The sequence below is a fragment of the Psittacula echo genome (assembly GCF_963264785.1).
Source record: "Psittacula echo genome assembly, chromosome: 7".
Classification (NCBI taxonomy): Eukaryota; Metazoa; Chordata; class Aves; order Psittaciformes; family Psittacidae; genus Psittacula; species Psittacula echo.
In genome coordinates, this window is record NC_137740.1 from 2356771 (window position 1) to 2374608 (window position 17838).

The following is a 17838-nucleotide window of genomic DNA, read 5'->3' on the forward strand; positions in this document are numbered from 1 at the left end:
CTCTGGGCAATCTGTGCCAGGGCCTCACCACCCCCACAGGGAAGAACTTCTGCCTTGTATCTAACCTGAAATTCCCCTGTTTAAGTTAAAACCCATTACCCCTTGTCCTATTACTGTCCTCCAGAGTCCTGACTTACCCTTCTGTGGAGTCCTAGTGTACAGAGTTTGAGTTAATGAATTTCCAACCCAAAATATGAAGACTGTTCTCAAAAAATACCCCTTCAATGCTTTCCAAGCATGGCTGAAGAAGATTCACATTCCGTGCACAACAGGCTGACCAGCTGAAAGTATTTACAACTTGCTACAGAAATTCGTTTCCCTTGTAAAATAACAACTGACAAGCACAACATGAACACTAATAATCCTCTGCAGCAGGCACGCAGTGTTCTGCAATTGTGGATGCATAGAGCAATGCAAGAGCTGCGTTTTGGGCCATGCTGTACAAATAGCAAAGCTTGACATTTAAAGATTTTTGGGTTTCCGTATGCAGGAGGTTTCAGGTACAGTAGTGCAGGTTTTCATCAACCCCTTCTCGAAGGCAGGGCAAAGCCTTAGGCCTTGGTGACTCAGGCAGGTGTGTTTGTTGGAGGCGAAGAGTGGGAGAACGTGTCCTTATGTCTATGGAGATGATAGCTCAACACTTCTCTAAGTTAGAAGTGGCAGCACTATGACTACAGATCCCAGACTTATAAAGATTGCCAAGATATTGTTCTCCAGAGAAGACTATTTCAAAACCTTTTTCGTACACAGTGTGGGCTTTCCATTACACCAACTTCCCTTTCAATGTGCACCTTCCAGTGTTACCTCCTCCATCCTGTACCATCTTTTCTCTTTTGTTCCTTCTTTGTCATGATGCCAGTGTAATCACCTATGTTCCATTGCCAATAGGATGCTGAAGAGATCTCTTGAGACAGTAGGATTGATCCTCTTACATTCTGCTTGACATTCAAGGATATTTGTCTTGCAAATACAAGTTAAATGACAATGGAGTTCCTTGGAGGGGTGGGGTTTTGGGGTAAGGACATCATTTATCATTTGTTAGCAGCTGCCTTTGAGAGCAAAAATAAATGATGTCTTAGAGGCTGTGATTCAGAAACATGGAATATTTGCTGCTCCCATCAATTTCACCTGGGATTGAAGGAGCTCAGTGTCAAATAAACAGGGCTGCCTGGTACTAATTTATGAACACACTGTGACCTCTTGATGAGCATGTTTACTGAATGGGTGCACTGGTTTAAATCTAACAGCAAACTGTTGGAAAAGTAAACTGCAAACCCAACAAGGGCTGGAGGCAGCCCCATCTACCAACAACACAAGAGCCATTTGTTTTCATGTTCCACCTCTGACCTCCAGCGTTCAAGCAAATAGTTTAAGGGGATCCAGCCTGACAATACAGACCTTGACTAGATTTGAAAGGACACATTCCCTAGAGGAGGGAGGAGAGAGCTTTGGAAAATGGACTGATGCTCAGATCTCAAAAGTTAAGGTGGTTGTGGCTTGTCATCATTAATTTATAGTGATCATAGCTAAGAGATGTGTATAATCACTACTTGCTTTGAAAACTTTCCTGATTAAGTAAACCGCTAAAGAAATACTTCATTTAAGTGTTTCTTTAGTGGTTCAGAATGCTATTCACTTACTGTGCTAACCACAAGCAAACCTAGCTCATCTCCGGAGTGGGATAACTCAAAGCTCTCGTTTCAACCTGGAAAGCACGTTTCCCAGCCACAATACTCTGTGATTCCACATCTCTCCCTCCAAAAGACAGAACTCAGGCAAGTGGATTAAGGACAGAGCCAAGTACAGAATAAACTACCACAGTAGTAACAACTGATGAAGGCAGCATGGCTGGAGAGGCCGAGTATCCACGTAGCCCCAGCCCAGTCTTACGGCTGGGACCCAGTGAAGACACAGCTCCCTTAGGTGCTGCATACCATGAAGGATGCACAGTAAGGATACCAGGAGCTTTGCAGTGGTGACAGCCCTCAGGAAATCAAGTCCTTGTATAGACTGTGAAAGTGCTTGTGATTGTAATAACTGAATACTCCCTATGATTACTCTCCTCATGTGGTTTTTATACAAATATTTTGACTTCCTACCCATCTAACTTACTTGAAGATAAAGCAAATGGGCTGAGAACCTCTTAAATGAGCACCCACGTGTTAACATATAGGAGTTATACCCTCAGCTGATGACACGCTTGTGGATGAACTCCTAGAGTGGGACTCCCGGGCCCTGAGCCATTAATAGAAACCACACCAATCTCACACTTAGTGCCACACCATTTATCCATCAGCAGAGAGGTGTCTCCATCTGTGGTGTGTAACAACAGCTTGATATTCTGACAGAGGAAACACTGCTCTAACTCAGTGTACTCATGTTGATGGTCATTATGCTGCTATTTCTGTTCCTGTGAAAACTGCAGTAGGAACAGTCTTTGGTGGAAATAGGAACATATTTCAGGTTGTGAGGTAAGGGAATCGCCTAGAAACATATCACAGTATCACAGTATGTTAGAGATTGGAAGGGACCTCAAAAGATCATCTAGTCCAATCCCCCTGCCAGAGCAGGAACACCTAAATAAGGTTACACAGGAATGTGTCCAGGCGGGTTTTGAATGTCTCCAGAGAAGGAGACTCCACAACCTCCCTGGGCAGCCTGTTCCAGTGTTCTGTCACCCTCACTGAGAAGAAGTTTCTTCTCAAGTTTAAGTGGAACCTCTTGTGTTCCAGTTTGTACCCATTACCCCTTGTCCTATCATTGTTTGCCACTGAGAAGAGCCTGGCTCCATCCTCGTGACACTCCCCCTTTATATATTTATATACACTAATAAGGTCCCCCCTCAGTCTCCTCTTCTCCAAACTATAGAGACCCAGCTCCCTCAGCCTTTCCTCATAAGGGAGATGCTCCACTCCCTTCATCATCTTAGTTGCCCTGCGCTGGACTCTCCCCAGCAGGTCCCTGTCCTTCTCGAACTGAGGGGCCCAGAACTGGACACAATATTCCAGATGCGGTCTCACCAGGGCAGAGTAGAGGGGAAGGAGGACCTCTCTCGACCTACTGACCACCCCCCTTCTAATACACCCCAGGATGCCATTGGCCTTCTTGGCCACAAGGGCACAGTGTTGGCTCATGGTCATCCTGCCATCCACTAGGACCCCCAGGTCCCTCTCCCCTACACTGCTCTCTAACAGGTCGTTCCCCAACCTATATTGGAACCTGGGATTGTTCCTGCCCAGATGCATATATGCCCAAATGAGCAGAATCTACAAATCTGAGGTTATCTGAAGCCGCAAGATGCCAACAGAGAGACATCTAAGAAGGAAGATTATATTACTTACTCTTTCTTTTAGCATATTCATAAGGAAAATACCAGTATCCCAAATATTGGGCAGGACAGGAACTCCAAATGCTGGACCAAGTGCCTGGGAAGAGCTCCAACACTGAGCCACCAGAAGCAGATGCTTGTATAAGGCTCTCCAGCACAGCTTCTCAACAGCTTGGGCCTGTATGACTTAAGCACATGCTTCTGCCAGAGAGCACTACCTCAGCCTCTTCAAAGCAAATGCTATTGTTATGAAACTTCATGGGAACTTGATATTTCAGGATAAAGTTCTCAGTTTTGAAGATAAAATAGGGCTAGGAACAAGTGTCTCATGCTGTGAACATCACTTATTTCCCCATGAATAGCACCAGGATCTGGATTCACTTGAATTTTTCTTTCTTAGGCAGGTAAATGACTCCCCACATTGCTATCTGCAACATTTGAACAGCAATAGTCTGCATATGCGTTTACAAGTCTCTGGAAAACACACATTCAAATATCGTAAGGATGGTTTAATAAAGACTTGAGAGCTGGCCCTGAAGTCTAATGGAGAAGTAGATGGCTGCATTACAAGCCACCTTGAGGCTGGCAGTGTATTCATTAAATACACCCAACCACTTGAAGATGCAAAGACCCTGGAGGCAACAGTGTGTAAGTTACTAACCTCAGGTCCCCACCTGAGAGAAAGAGACAAAACCTCCAAAGCCTGAATCCAAAGGGAGTTTCAGGGGTGACAGTCAGATTTGGAAGGCTGAGAAGAACTCTGCCTCAAGTCTTCAAAGACTTGCCTCTTCCAATGGCATCAGTCCACCAGCATGAATTCCAGAGCTGGAACTGCCTAAGGACATCCTGACATGCTAGTGACAAACAGTGATTGCATCACTTAGAATCCATGCAGAGCCACCTAGAAGCTGTTTCCCACAGGATTAGTGTCCCATCAGCACCTCCTGCCCCATTCTCTCCTTTGCCTTAGCTCTGTGCTCCTTGTCAACCTCTTCCTTTGTTTCCACATGTCATATTTGATTATTTTTCATTCTTTCCCCATTTCCCTCACAAAAAAATACACAATAAATATCCCATACACAGTCAAGAGGATTTCTTATCTAAGTAATACAGGATAGGATCATGCTTAGCCACCATACTGTCTTCTCTGATTAAAAAAGAGAAACCCTGCAGTACAGAGCACCCAACAGATGGAACTTCAGTCATAACTGGATGATTAGGTCTATGATAACCATTAACTTAAACATTAATGCCTAATTTGACTTAGTATACTGTTTTAAGCAACAGGGATCTGAAATACCCATAAACCTAGAAGGACTGAATTGGAGCTTGCTGAGTTCCCTTAGATCTCATTTCTGTGGCATGAGCTCTGCAATGTTCTGAGCTCAGTAAAGGTTCAGTCTCCCCAATTACCTTAGTAATAATGAATCCAATAAAACAGAAGAGCTACTTCTGCGTTATTGTTATGAAAGAAAACTTTCCCTCCAAGCTAATGAAGTTGTCCATCATTATGCAGTTATTACCTGCATGTGGCCAACGTCAGCAGGGCTCATTAAAGCTTTCTGAAATGAAGTAGCAGCACAAAATGTTTCTCATTTGCAGATAGCTCTTTAGATGGTTCTTTCTATATTGAAAAGGGAGCAAGCAACTGTTAAATTACACGCTATATTCTGCACGTTTTAAGAACACACAGGAAATAATGGGGTACTGTGGTAAAAACTACGCGCTAGTATCATACAAGGTAATTTCTTTAGCATTTTTCTTGTACTTGCAGTTTGCCAGCCATTGTCAGTGTAAAAGCTGTGCCTGAGCCAAGAGAAAAATCTATTGATTCCTGCTTTCTTTGACTGATAAGATTAATGTCTCCTTATGTTTCTTTTCAGGAGGTATGCTTTCAGATGGTGCAACGCACTTGCTTTTCCACGCCAACGTCTAGACAGCAAGCTCTGCCAGAAATCAGTGAAACAGAGAAGTTACGGTACCAAGACAAACATGCAATGAAATGGAAATTATTCAGTATGTGCATATGTAGGAATCTACCTGCAGTACATTTTTATTCAGACTCCCTTTCTGAGCTCTGCATCGTGGTGCATCACACGCTGGACACACAACGAAAAGCCATCATAGAGTCACAGAGCGGTTTGTGTTGGAAGGGACCTTAAAGCTCATCCAGCCCCAACCCCTGCCACGGGCAGGGACACCTTCCACTGGAGCAGCTTGCTTCAAGCCCCTGTGTCCAACCTGGCCTTGAACACTGCCAGGGATAGCGTTTCCTCAGTAAAAACTGAACCACGTTAACGCTGGACACGTGGAGCTGTTGGAAGTGCAACAAAAACTCTTTCTCCAGATGAGTACAGATTGATTCAGGGCAAATTGAGGAAATGGTCCCCATTTAATTCCTCATTAACTGCCATGCAGATGCTTTATTTTCATAGCATTTAACTCTGCTGTGGAGAAAGCTGCAGTGAATTGCTCTATCATGATAAAATCACAGATTCACAAAGAAGGGCTGACTTGAATTTACAAACCCTTGTCAGCCTTCTCACTCCAAGACCTTCTCACATTTCTGTCTATCAGTTTTATTGGAAACAGCCAAACCCCAAAGCAATCTGGGTCAAGCCTGATTCCCAGTTAAGTGTCCCACGCTAGCGACATGGAAAATGTGAGTGTGCTATAGCATACCACATCACAAGGAAGGTCTATATTTATCAGGAGCTACTAGTAGATGAACTATTTTCTCCAACACAACAGAATTAAGGGGTTTTTTTACCATAAGAAGAAAATAAATCAGGTAATATATTGCTGTTTCTCTAGAGCCTTATTCATATATTATTCAATATCTGCTCTGCCCCTCAGCAATACCCATTTGCTGCACTGAGAGAACAAAAGAATAGAGAAACCTAAAAATTTAATACAGAATCTTCTCCCAGTGCTTCCCAGTGGTTCATCCAACAGAAGAGATTGAATCCATGTATGTATTTCTTGGGAAATAGACCCATATTTCATATTAATAATTTGTTCTATGGGTAGCTACAGTGATATTTTACCCTAAAACACCATCAGCTGCTGTGGCACCAGTTGTCCTGTTTTACTTTAGTGTTCGGCTTGTGTGTGTGTTGCCATTTCAGTTCCTTACATAAAAGTCTGTTATTTATTGTCAGGTTTGCTTATATCGTGCTGACAAAGGAACTCACGCATGTCAAGCAATGCTGCCTATTGAGTCACGAACGTGGTACGAAAGTCAGAGCACCCCATGAGCAGAGTTAGGTTTGCTAGCTATATTTTATGTATCATACCCATGCATACAATCCAATAGGAAATGGAGAGCAACTGTAATTTTCCCATCCTTCCCAAATCTCTTCTTTCTACTTCCTCAAGTCTATGTTGGCAAATCTGCCCATCCCAGAACCAGTAGAGCATCTTCTGTGGCATTGCTTTTACTCATCCCTGCCAAGAACATCGTCCATGTTTCAACCTGAACTAATGTTCTGTCTACTGGAGAATGCCCATACAATGATAGTTACAAAGAACCTACAAACCCAGCTTGTCAAACTACCCCAAACTCGTGCCATGCAACACAGAAACATGCACAAAACCCATGTGATGTTCTCATAGGTAATGCCAGGTAATACAAGTAAAACATGGAGAATCACAGAATCACACAGCGGTTTGGGTTGGAAGGGACTTTAAAGCTCATCCAGTCCCAACCCTTGCCATGGGTAGGGACACCTCCCACTAGAGTAAGCTGCTCCAAGCCCCGTCCAACCTGGCTATATGTCTGCAGAGACACCGAGAGGTAACTGTGGTTATTCAGAAACAAAATAGCTGAAAAAGACCCAAAAAACCCTCAGTGATGGACCAGAGAAAGCATAGATCTGCACTGAAGCTAATCTACACTGCATAAATTATGTGGCAGACACATTCGTGGTTTGTCATCTGTCCTGGCAACCAACTTGAGCACCTAAGAAGCAAACTGTACCTCCTAGAAACACACAGCACAAAGCTGTAGATGCTACCACGACGGCAAGTTTCACACATCAACAGAGCTTTCAGCAAAGCTAAATTCAACAGCAAAGCTTCCTTTAGAAACCATTTCAGCACAGACTACATTCACTTAACCAGGAAGCCTGTTTATGAGGGTTGGGTGTCACAGATCCTCTAAGCAGGTCTTACAACCATGGTAAGTCATGAAACCTCTCCAAATCCATATTCCCCATAGATTAGCACACTGTGAACATTAAAACCCTGCTTACAGGTATTACAAATTCCAGAAATAATGGGGTTTTTCTCCTAGAAGGGGTCCACTCTTTTTCTCTGTCCTTCTCTTAGAGAAATGGCTGAATCCATCCAAATCAAATTATCATTAATATCATAACCTGCTGTATCTGCTTGAACCTTGAGCAGTTGCTCTGCATTTTAACACCATGTTTTCCCACTGGAGAATGAAAGAAGCTTCTCCTTTCTGTCACCCATGGCTGCAGAGAGGGTTTAGAGGCAATATATAGACAGAAGAGATGTAAAGATTACACAGCTGGTTCTGTGTGTGCTGAGTGTGCTTATTTCGGTTGTCGGAAGAGCTCTTTCCTCCTCACCGTCATGTCCTTTGCAATCCTTCCTGCCACTCACTGTTAGCACTCAGGAAGTCTCCTCAGGACAGATGGGAGAACATATTCAGCAGAGGAAAAGAGAGGAACCTTCTGGTTTCTCCATCCTTTTCCCTACTCAGTTCAGCTTGTTTCTCCTGGGACTTTCAGTAGATAAATGAGCAATACTGTGTGTCCAATACCAGTCCCAGCTCAACAGAGGAACTCCAGAAAGCAAGAGAATCACCCCGTTTCTCCGAAATACACAAAAAACAACCATAAAAAGCTTGAAATCACATCAACAGACAACAAGAACTGCAAACAGACCCACTCAAACTAAAGACAAGTGTGTTATTCAATGCAGGAACTACAGCAATGCATTCTGAGATAGATATATAGAGATAGATAGATAGATATAGATACATATCTCAAAGTTGAAAGGGGTCCAAATGCATATCATGTACCTTCAGGCTACGTGAGAGATGCTGGCTTTGTCTCAAAAGCAAAAGTCAGTTCCTCGAGCCCAAGTATTGGCTGAAGCTGGCCAGGAAATCTCAGATCGGGGACAATGGTGCGTTTATGCCAGCCCAGGGCAGAGGCCACCTCATGACAGTCAGACACAGCAAGGCTTGGTGCTGAAAGGGACTCCACAGGTCATAGAATTCTGGAACGGGTTGTGCTGGAAGGGACCTTCAAGCTCATCCAGCTCCAACCCCTGCCACGGGCAGGGACCCCTTCCACTGGAGCAGCTTGCTCCAAGCCCCTGTGTCCAACCTGGCCTTGAACACTGCCAGGGATGGGGCAGCCACAGCTTCTCTGGGCACCCTGGGCCAGCGCCTCAGCACCCTCACAGGGAAGAGCTTCTGCCTAAGAGCTCAGCTCAGTCTCCCCTCGGGCAGGTTAAAGCCATTCCCCTTGGCCTGTCCCTACAGGCCCTTGTCCCAAGCCCCTCTCCAGCTTTCCTGCAGCCCCTTTAGGCACTGGAGCTGCTCTCAGGTCTCCCCTTCAGGAGCCTTCTCTTCTCCAGGCTGACCCAGCCCAGCTCTCTCAGCCTGGCTCCAGAGCAGAGCTGCTCCACTCCACCACACAGGTTCTGTCCTGTGACTTGAACATGCCACCAGAACTCCAACAAAACACAGAAGAAACTCGTGTATCTTACATATGCCTCAGCAATTTCAAGCATACAGGCAGTCTCCAAACCCTGAATTTTCTGAAGCACTCTTCCAAGTGTGGGTTGCCACTAGGTAAGTCGTTCTTATTTGGTTCTAGAAGCGCAGCGACCAGAAAGCAAACCAAAACGTGACGTCTTCTGATAGCTTTGATTTGCCTCTAGTGCATTTGGCAGCTTCAAGTAATTAAACCCATCAGTTGTTATTCACCAGGCTTGGAAAAAACTCAAACGCTTCCCCTCTGCCTGGATTGTGCCATATTATTTAACTTACGGAATTCCACCACTGCAGATTATTGTGTAATGAAAACAGAGCTTGTTTTCAAAAGATTCAGGCTACCATATGATTTACACTTTACATTGTATTTCAGAAAGCAAACACATGTCTGTATTTCAACTGCATTGAAGGAGAACCACAAAGAATAAACAGAGCAAAATTTCATAGTATACCTTTTCTGTTCTGTTGTTGCTTCATAACTAGATAATAGGTATAACGAAGAAAACCAGGCTTAAAACCACCGAACTAATGAAAGGTAAATGTGAATTAACTGGAAAAAAACCCACAAAAATCTTATTTAAGACAATAAACATCATACTCTACAAATCTCTTCACAAAGGCTGGCATAGCCAATGACTGTCTATATATTAACAAACTAAGCAAGTCATCTAGACTGTATAAATATTACTGAAGAGTTATTTATAAGCTTGAAGATAAATACTGCAAGATAGTAAAACCTATTTAACTAAATAAGTTAAGTGAAACTAAATATAATCCAGCTCCAACCCCTGCCACGGGCAGGGACCCCTTCCACTAGAGCAGCTTGCTCCAAGCCCCTGTGTCCAACCTGGCCTTGAACACTGCCAGGGATAGGGAATATCAAGTCAGGTATCAAGTTGTGGCAGCTCTCCTCACAACCCCCCCAAAATGCAAGTGATACAAGGGAAAAGAAAGGAAGAAATAGGACTTGGGCTTTCAGGATCTCCAGGACAAAAGTGATTGATACAAGAAAGCAAGAACGAGACCTATGGATTCTGGTGGAGGAAAAAGGCCAAAGGCTTAAGAGTTTTTGTGCTGCTGTTTTATATGAAATGGGGCATTTGAAGACTGGACACAACAACAGCAGCTATGGCAAACTGTTGAAGGGGTTTGGAGGAGGAAGGGATCAGCTTGACATAAAACTGAAAGAGCACATTGGTCATGTATTGTTATGAGACCTGGATCCCGAGGAATAGAAAGATCCAGAGAACAGAAGCATTTGAGTCCTGGCCTTACTTTTAAAAAATCTGAAATTTTGCTTTCCTTTTCCTTTTTGGATAAGATCTGGTGAGTGTACATTGGAGAAGACTGGTGATGACAAGGGCTTCATCAGCATAGTAAGGAGAAAGAAGTCAACATGTATTTGGTTATAAAAGAAGAAAAAAGCCTAGAAAAGGCCATTAGTTGTAGAGCAAGGGAAGGCAGAAACCTGAAAATAAGAGGCACAGAAGAGGGACTAGAAGATTCATCAAGAAACAACATTAGCAATGATGGCAAAGTGGTGACAGAGCATAATTCACCACGCCACAAACCCCAAACTGAGGAACTTTGCTGTTTATGAGGCTATGAATGTTAGAGCTGATATGAAATCCAACAGTGTGAATTGACTGCCTTGCTTAGCATTACTGAGTAGCTGATATTTCTTGCACATTTGCTTGTGAGGTAATTCCTTTGCAACATAGATACCACTTCTAACCAGACACTGCTTCTACCCAGACACTCCTCTACCCACATACTCCTCTACCCACATACTCCTTCTACCCAGATACCCCTTCCCAGCTCACCACGAAAGAGCACCTTATATAAATGGGATTTTGGCTCAGCACAGGTGATGATGTTTCCATGCACTGTGCAGCAAATGTACAACTAATGAGCATATTCAGTTACGCACCTCAAAGTACAGTCTACACCGCATATGCCACAGCTTACAGGCATTGCACAGAAATGCTGTATCACGCTTCAATAGTTTAAATTCCTGGTTTAGAACATGATAAAGCAAACTGAAAAGATGCCTGGGTTTGATCTGTGTTTTGACTGCATTAAACATGCACTCACACGCAACCGTTCTTGAAACCTTTCTTTCTAAGGGGGATTTTCTTCATTTCTACAAGAGTTTGCTTCTCACCTAGGGTTAAAACACTCATGTGCAGTTCATAACCACCTGATAGTAAAAACTTCAAGGAAAAACTCAAAGAGGACGAGATCTTTCCATTAAAGAATTGACCTAGAGCAATCCCACCTCCTGTACAAGTTGATTCAAGTAGAGATTAGTAGTTACACCTATAAATACGTGTGCATATATATACTTATCTTTCACTAAACAATACAGATTCCCTGTACTGAGCCTGACCACATCCTGCCCTACTAATTCCCAGCAGCAGCATCTTTCCACAGCACACATTCCTAGCAACACTAATGGGGGTCAGATGAGCAGCCCCCACTGCTCCAGTGCTGGGAGGTATGACAGATGCTCAGAGAATTAATATGGATCAACCTAAAGTCTACTGACTACAACCAATTCAAATGCTTGAGGAAGCTAAAGAACATACTGGTTCAGTGGGGTTACAGCACGTACCCAGTTTGGGTGGCTGTGATTACTGCTTGGATTAAAGGAAATCATAAATAAATCAGGAAGTCTCCATGATTCCAGAATCCTAATTTGAACTGAATGCTGCTCCACCCCAAATCCATTTCAAAAAGGAATTAAACAGTCAGTTATCCCAGTTTGACTCAGTACAATTCCCTAGTATCCACGTTTAGGTTTTCCTCTTATTTTCCTTAGTGTTTAACAGCACAGAACAAGTGTAAGAGCTACTAATCCACTCCAAGCAATTAGTAATTCACTTCAGAAGCAAACACAGCTTTGAAACATTCGAATTAAACCATTTTTAATGCATTTTCTACCTTAAAAAGTAGCAGATGACAATGGAGTTATTTCAGATACCCCAAAACAACTGCCCCAGCCACATGCAAATGGGATAACCTCATCCTCCCTCCTCTGATTCAGTCTCAGGAATAGGAAAAGAATGTAGCAGGGTTTAAAAACATTCATGTCACTGAAAGTTTTCTGGTTTGATTCCCACAGTCAAGTCCTGCATATTTATGGAGACTTTGGGAATTCCCAAAGTGGCCCCTACAAGACCCATATAGAATAAATAGAGAAAATGAGCTAATGAGACTCTTACAGACATTCCTGAACTGTGTATTTTGATTCCTGCTTATGGCATGGTTTAACCAGGGTAACTGACAGTCAGAGACAGCTCACAACCAGCTCTAATGGCACGCAAATGGACTATTGGGGTTAGTAATAGGCAGGGGGGGAAAAGCAGACTCTTAGCCGGGGTTCCCTTGCAAAAATGGCTGAAAGAAGGCTACTTGTAGCCAGAAAAACTGTTTAAAAGCCCCTCACAGGGAAGTTAAAGCCCTTTCCAGCATTTAACTCCAGTGTACGCTGCCCGCATCACCTGTACTGTCATCTGCAGCCGGAGCTGGCGGGGGCAAAGGCAAAACCACATCTTGAAGGCTCTGAAACGAATTTGTGTGTTCTACCTACAACAGCATCATGTCTGCGAAAGTTACCGGCTGCTGCCTTTGTTCAACAGAGATTAACCACGGCACGCGTGAATAATGGGCTGCATTTATTCTGGAGAGCAGAAGCTGAATGACAATTGTCAAGGCACTGCATTATACAGACTTGGGCTGCCTTCTGCTCTATTCATTTAACGCTTGCAGGGAGTACCGTGAATGAATCTCAGCTCATTTTTCCCCCGTTAAAACCCCAGCTGCACACACTCTGCTCTATAAACCCTCACTGGTCCTCCCAGCAGACCTTACCAGGTATGTGCCACCGTGAAGCGACGACGCTGGCGGATGCTTTTATTCACCAGCAACTTTCTGAAGAAGCATGGAGAGTTCCTTGGAGAACTGCGAGGGGAAATTTTTGGAGACGTTGGTCTGTTCCCAGGCAGCTTGGGAAGCTCGAGCTCGAGATGCATTTGTTCTTTGAAAGTCCTTATGTAGATCTCGGACTCGGGAGTAGTGAGTTCCCTAGAAGACTCTTTTGCTGTCATAGCTTGGACGTTGTGTGAGCTCTCACCAGTCAGAGAACGCATCAAAACCACATCACGCAGGCACCGCCGCAGACCAGAAGCGCTGACCCATCGGCGGAGCTCACCCTGCTCATTCACAAGGCTGGGCTCCGAATGGAAAGGCTGCCTGAAGCAAGAGCAGCATAAATCGAAGGCCGATAAGCCAGGGCTGTCAGAAAGCCCTTTATCAGCCCAGCTCTCCCTCTGAAAATGCGCCAAAGTGTTTGTGTGTCAGCAGGCTGTGTGTGGATGCAGCTCGCTGCCAGCTCCCCACCGACGCGCGCCGGAGCCATTCAGCCCCGCACACCAGCTCATGAAAAATTCATGGCAGCCAGCTCCCGATCAATCCCTTTCCTATAGCGTTTTGGCTTCGCATCCTGACCACAAAAACACTGGATTTTTCACTAATAAACCCGAGGAACTTGTCTCACAAGCCAAGCAACCCGATTCATTCAGGCCCACTGTGCTTAACAAAAAGGTCTCCATTCACAATTAGTTTCACCCATTCTGCAGTAGCTCCACCCATGCCACGCTTATTGGCTCGGTATTAGTTTGACAACTGGACTCCGCTCAGCTCTATCTGCTGTGATGAGCGTGTTGGATTCCCATGAAATCTTAATGAGCCGTCTCACACCGTCACATTGTCCCCGGGCACCCCCGGAGCACCCCGGGGTGCCAGCAGCATCAGTATCTCTGATAGAGACATGAGCAGGGCTCAGGGTGGGACAGGAAGGACAGGTCTAATAGAGGGGAATAAAACCGCAAAGGTAAGGAATAATACTCCGCAGGAGCAAAGCATCCACAGATGAAGCTGAACGCTGCCACGGCAGCATCCTTTGCTGTGCTGGGATTTATGGACGGTCAAAGGGCAAAATCACTGCCAGACACTGCACAGCCCGACCCAGCAACAAACACACGGAGAGGAAAGAGAGGGAAATTGCAGAGGGTGGGGAGCTGGCACTTCCCTGCAAGATAATTCTGGTTCACTTAAGCAATAAATGTATTTAGAAACACAAACCCCAGGGTTTTTTGTTCTGGACATAAACACCATGAAACCAACTTGTACACTTGCAAGGCTAAAAAACTAATAAATCCAAGCAAGGAAGTTAAAGACAAGATTTAACGCTGGTAGTAAGAACATCATAAATACTACAGGCAGTGACAGCGTCTTTTTAACTGGTCAAAAGTAGGTGACCTGAAATGTGAATACAATAATTCCTTTGAAAGAAGAGGAGACAGGAAGGAGCGCAACCAGGCAGGACACGGCGAGTGCTCTGATCCCAGTGCAAGAGTTTGATTACAAAGCATGGGCATCAAGCACACAACAGATCCCCACCAGTCCTATCTCATTCCAGTGTTCTTTTCATTCATACATCCCAGAAGACTTTACAAAACCATCATCAGACTCAAGCAAAAGGTTTGCTATAGAGAGCTTCCCTGGAGCAGAGACTATAGAGGAGTAACCACACATCCTACCTAACCCACTACTGTGTTATTCACCATTCACACTCACTTAAAACCAAACCAGCAAACAGAAAACACACAAAAAGAGAAGGATCTGCCCCAGGCTAACCTAAGCACCCTGGCCATGCAGTGCTAGTTAATACTGAGAGGTCCACACAGCAGCACAACAGGAATATGTAATGCGTTAGGAATTATGACGTGTTAGACTGTGACATCTCGACTGTACTGACAGGCAGTGAAAGACAAAGGGATGCTTGAGAGCTGTGCTGAATGATAAATGAAATCCACACAAATGCTTAGAATCTGGAATTCCAAATAGGAAAAATGAATTTTCTAACTCACCAGGAAATAAAATGGGATAATGGAGGGGGGTTGTGAGAATTAAACTGGTATCAGAGAAACAGTATTTCCCTGCCTTTCCATAAAGCTATTTAAATGGTAAGGAGAATAAAGGGAAATGCATGTTCTAAAAGCACTCTGCAATAAAACAGGCTGTCCAGTGGCATGCTCCTCACACTGAGGATGTACTTTCCTTACCCAAATCCAGAGAAGTCTCAGAAGAAGTCTCCATTAGGAAATGCTTACTAGGACATTCATAAATGAGTAATGAAATGTCAGCCCCACGGCCTGCAAAAGGTGCTCTGGCAAGATGTGCACAGGCAGTTGATGGAGCAAAGAAAGCACACAACCTCAGAGTGTTCTGAAGGCTGACCATTAGCACAGGAAATCTCCTGTCAAGTATCTTCCAGATCTTGGTGGCACTGGGAGCTATCAGTTACCTGACAGTCTCTTTCCATTACAGCTACCATCATAGAATCCTGGAATAGTTTGGGTTGGAAGGGACCTTAAAGCTCCTCCAGCTCCAACCCCTGCCATTGGCAGGGACCCCTTCCACTGGAGCAGCTTGCTCCAAGCCCCTGTGGCCAACCTGGCCTTGAACACTGCCAGGGATGGGGCAGCCACAGCTTCTCTGGGCACCCTGGGCCAGCGCCTCAGCACCCTCACAGGGAAGAGCTTCTGCCTAAGAGCTCATCTCAGTCTCCCCTCTGGCAGGTTAAAGCCATTCCCATTTATCCTCTCACTACCTGCCCTTGTCCAAAGTCCCTCTCTCCAGGTTTCTTTTAGGCCCCATTTAGGTATTGGAAGCATTGGCATCATCCTTTATGCTGCCGATTTCTGACGCTGCATGCACAGAGGAGTGTTCAGTCAATATCTATAAAGTCTCTACTGCTTTGTAGTATTGGAATTCCATCAAGATACGCCTCTTTACTCCCGGATAAGCCAAGAGGTGAGAATAAGAACATCTCTAGAGACTTGAGCTAGCTGGAAGCTTGGTATCAGAATAAACCTTACAATAATTTACTATACTTGCTGAGGCTGCTGTCAGCAACAGGAGGCAACACTTCAGGTCAGCAACGCCTGGAAAGGATACCAGGTACAAGGACCAGTTTACTGTAGTTCCTCTAACATGCTAATGAAGGTGGTCAACATGCATCTCAATCTTTCCTGACCTTCTGTAATGTCCCAGTAACTCAGTGAAATGCAATAATTTATGTATAGACAGAGATTATTGTGTGCAATAGGATCAGTATTCCAAGAGGAACAAGTAATTTCAGAGAAGGGGCCAGGAATACAAAGGAAGAGTTAAGGAGGGGGAAAAGATGATGAAAGAAAAGGGCCTCGTACCACTATCAGGAAGACAAAAGCACTTGGAAGAACAAGGACAATTAAGGAAAACTTCACAGGCTGAAGTGTACTTGGGTGAGTTTCCATAAGAGCTTCCTAGATTACCAAAGTGACCAGGATGGCACAAGGTTTTAATATCATTTAATACATTTCAATACCTTTTACCAGAATAACTGAGACAGGTGGTAAACATTTCCAAGCATGCAATTCCTCATCAAAGGCTGCTCTTCCTTGTGCTCAGAGCAATTGCTAAGCAACAAGAATACATACTTTTTCTTTACAGTAGCACTGTATTTACCTGTTTCTATGTTGTAATTGCCAGGATAAAACAAAATGGCAAGGAAGAGGCAACTGCTCCATCCATATATAAGAGAGAAGCTCTTCCCTGTGAGGGTGCTGAGGCGCTGGCACAGGGTGCCCAGAGAAGCTGTGGCTGCCCCATCCCTGGCAGTGTTCAAGGCCAGGTTGGACACAGGGGCTTGGAGCAAGCTGCTCCAGTGGAAGGGGTCCCTGCCCGTGGCAGGGGTTGGAGCTGGAGGAGCTGTGAGGTCCCTTCCAACCCAAACCAGGCTGGGATTCTATGATCCATACACACGAGCAGGGCATCCCAAAAAGATAGCTCTGACAGCAAATTAGTTAGAAAATTATTCCAAGGGATTGCAGTTTTCTGGTATTACTTTTCCTTCTTTTTCAAAAGAAACAAAGAGAAAAAATATTTTTAATCAAGTGCAGAGCCTCCTTTTCCAAAATCCTGGCTTTTGGCATTCTGTCTTTAAAAGCAAAATTCAGGATCTTTTTCAAGCTTTCAAACAATATGAAAATTAAGACATGTGCCAATCATTCTAAAATATAAACCAGAGACAACAGCAACCCCATATATTTAATTGTTATTCAAGCAATTTAATAAATGCACACACGTAATACGTGTTCCTGAAGCAATAAAGAGTCTGCACCTTTGCACTTGTTAGTGCTGGCAGGACTTTGAGGTCCCTCATACATCAGTGTTTGCTTGGTTTAAGACAGGCATCTGTGCAAGCACAGGACTGTAAAGGTCGCTCAGGAGAATGGCCATTTCTAGAGCCTTTATTAATAGCAGAGGATGCTCAAGGGAAGGGCTTAATCAGACTCCGAGGAGCCAGTATCTTTCTTTTAGACTATAATTTGAGCACATTTGATGTAAAATACCTTTTGGGCCAGCAACATTATGGAATCTCATGGCACTGCTGCTACTTAACATCTGCATTTCTGCCAGTCGTCCAGGGTAGAAGATGGTTTGGGAGAGGATCAATGATGGACTTCCAGCAGAGAAACTCTAGAAGCTGATGAGCTCCATTAGCTCAGCGAGAGGTGAATAGGCAATGTGATCCCAAGGAGGAGGCAGTGAAATCACTGTCCCCCTCCAACAGGTCATCTAAATGGTGATCATGCAGGAGACTAGAAATTGGAGTTAGAATTGGGGCATTGAAGCAAGTGAGTTTAGAGGA

The 17838-nt window shown here is 44.3% G+C and overlaps 1 protein-coding gene across 3 annotated transcripts in view; it reads right to left on the reverse strand.

Annotated features, from left to right (window-relative positions):
• Positions 1-17838, reverse strand: part of PDE4B (phosphodiesterase 4B) — a gene marked incomplete at its 5' end in the record, with an annotated part of 194740 nt that overhangs the window by 159989 nt on the left and 16913 nt on the right. Inside the window, one exon of one of the 3 annotated variants that reach the window (XM_080623585.1) lies at positions 12951-13186. The exons of the other annotated variants lie outside the window; for them this stretch is intronic. Within the exon in view, the coding sequence (XP_080479711.1) occupies positions 12951-13186 (236 nt within the window). Of the gene's footprint in view, positions 1-12950; positions 13187-17838 lie in introns of those variants that run through there. 3 annotated transcript variants of the gene reach the window in all.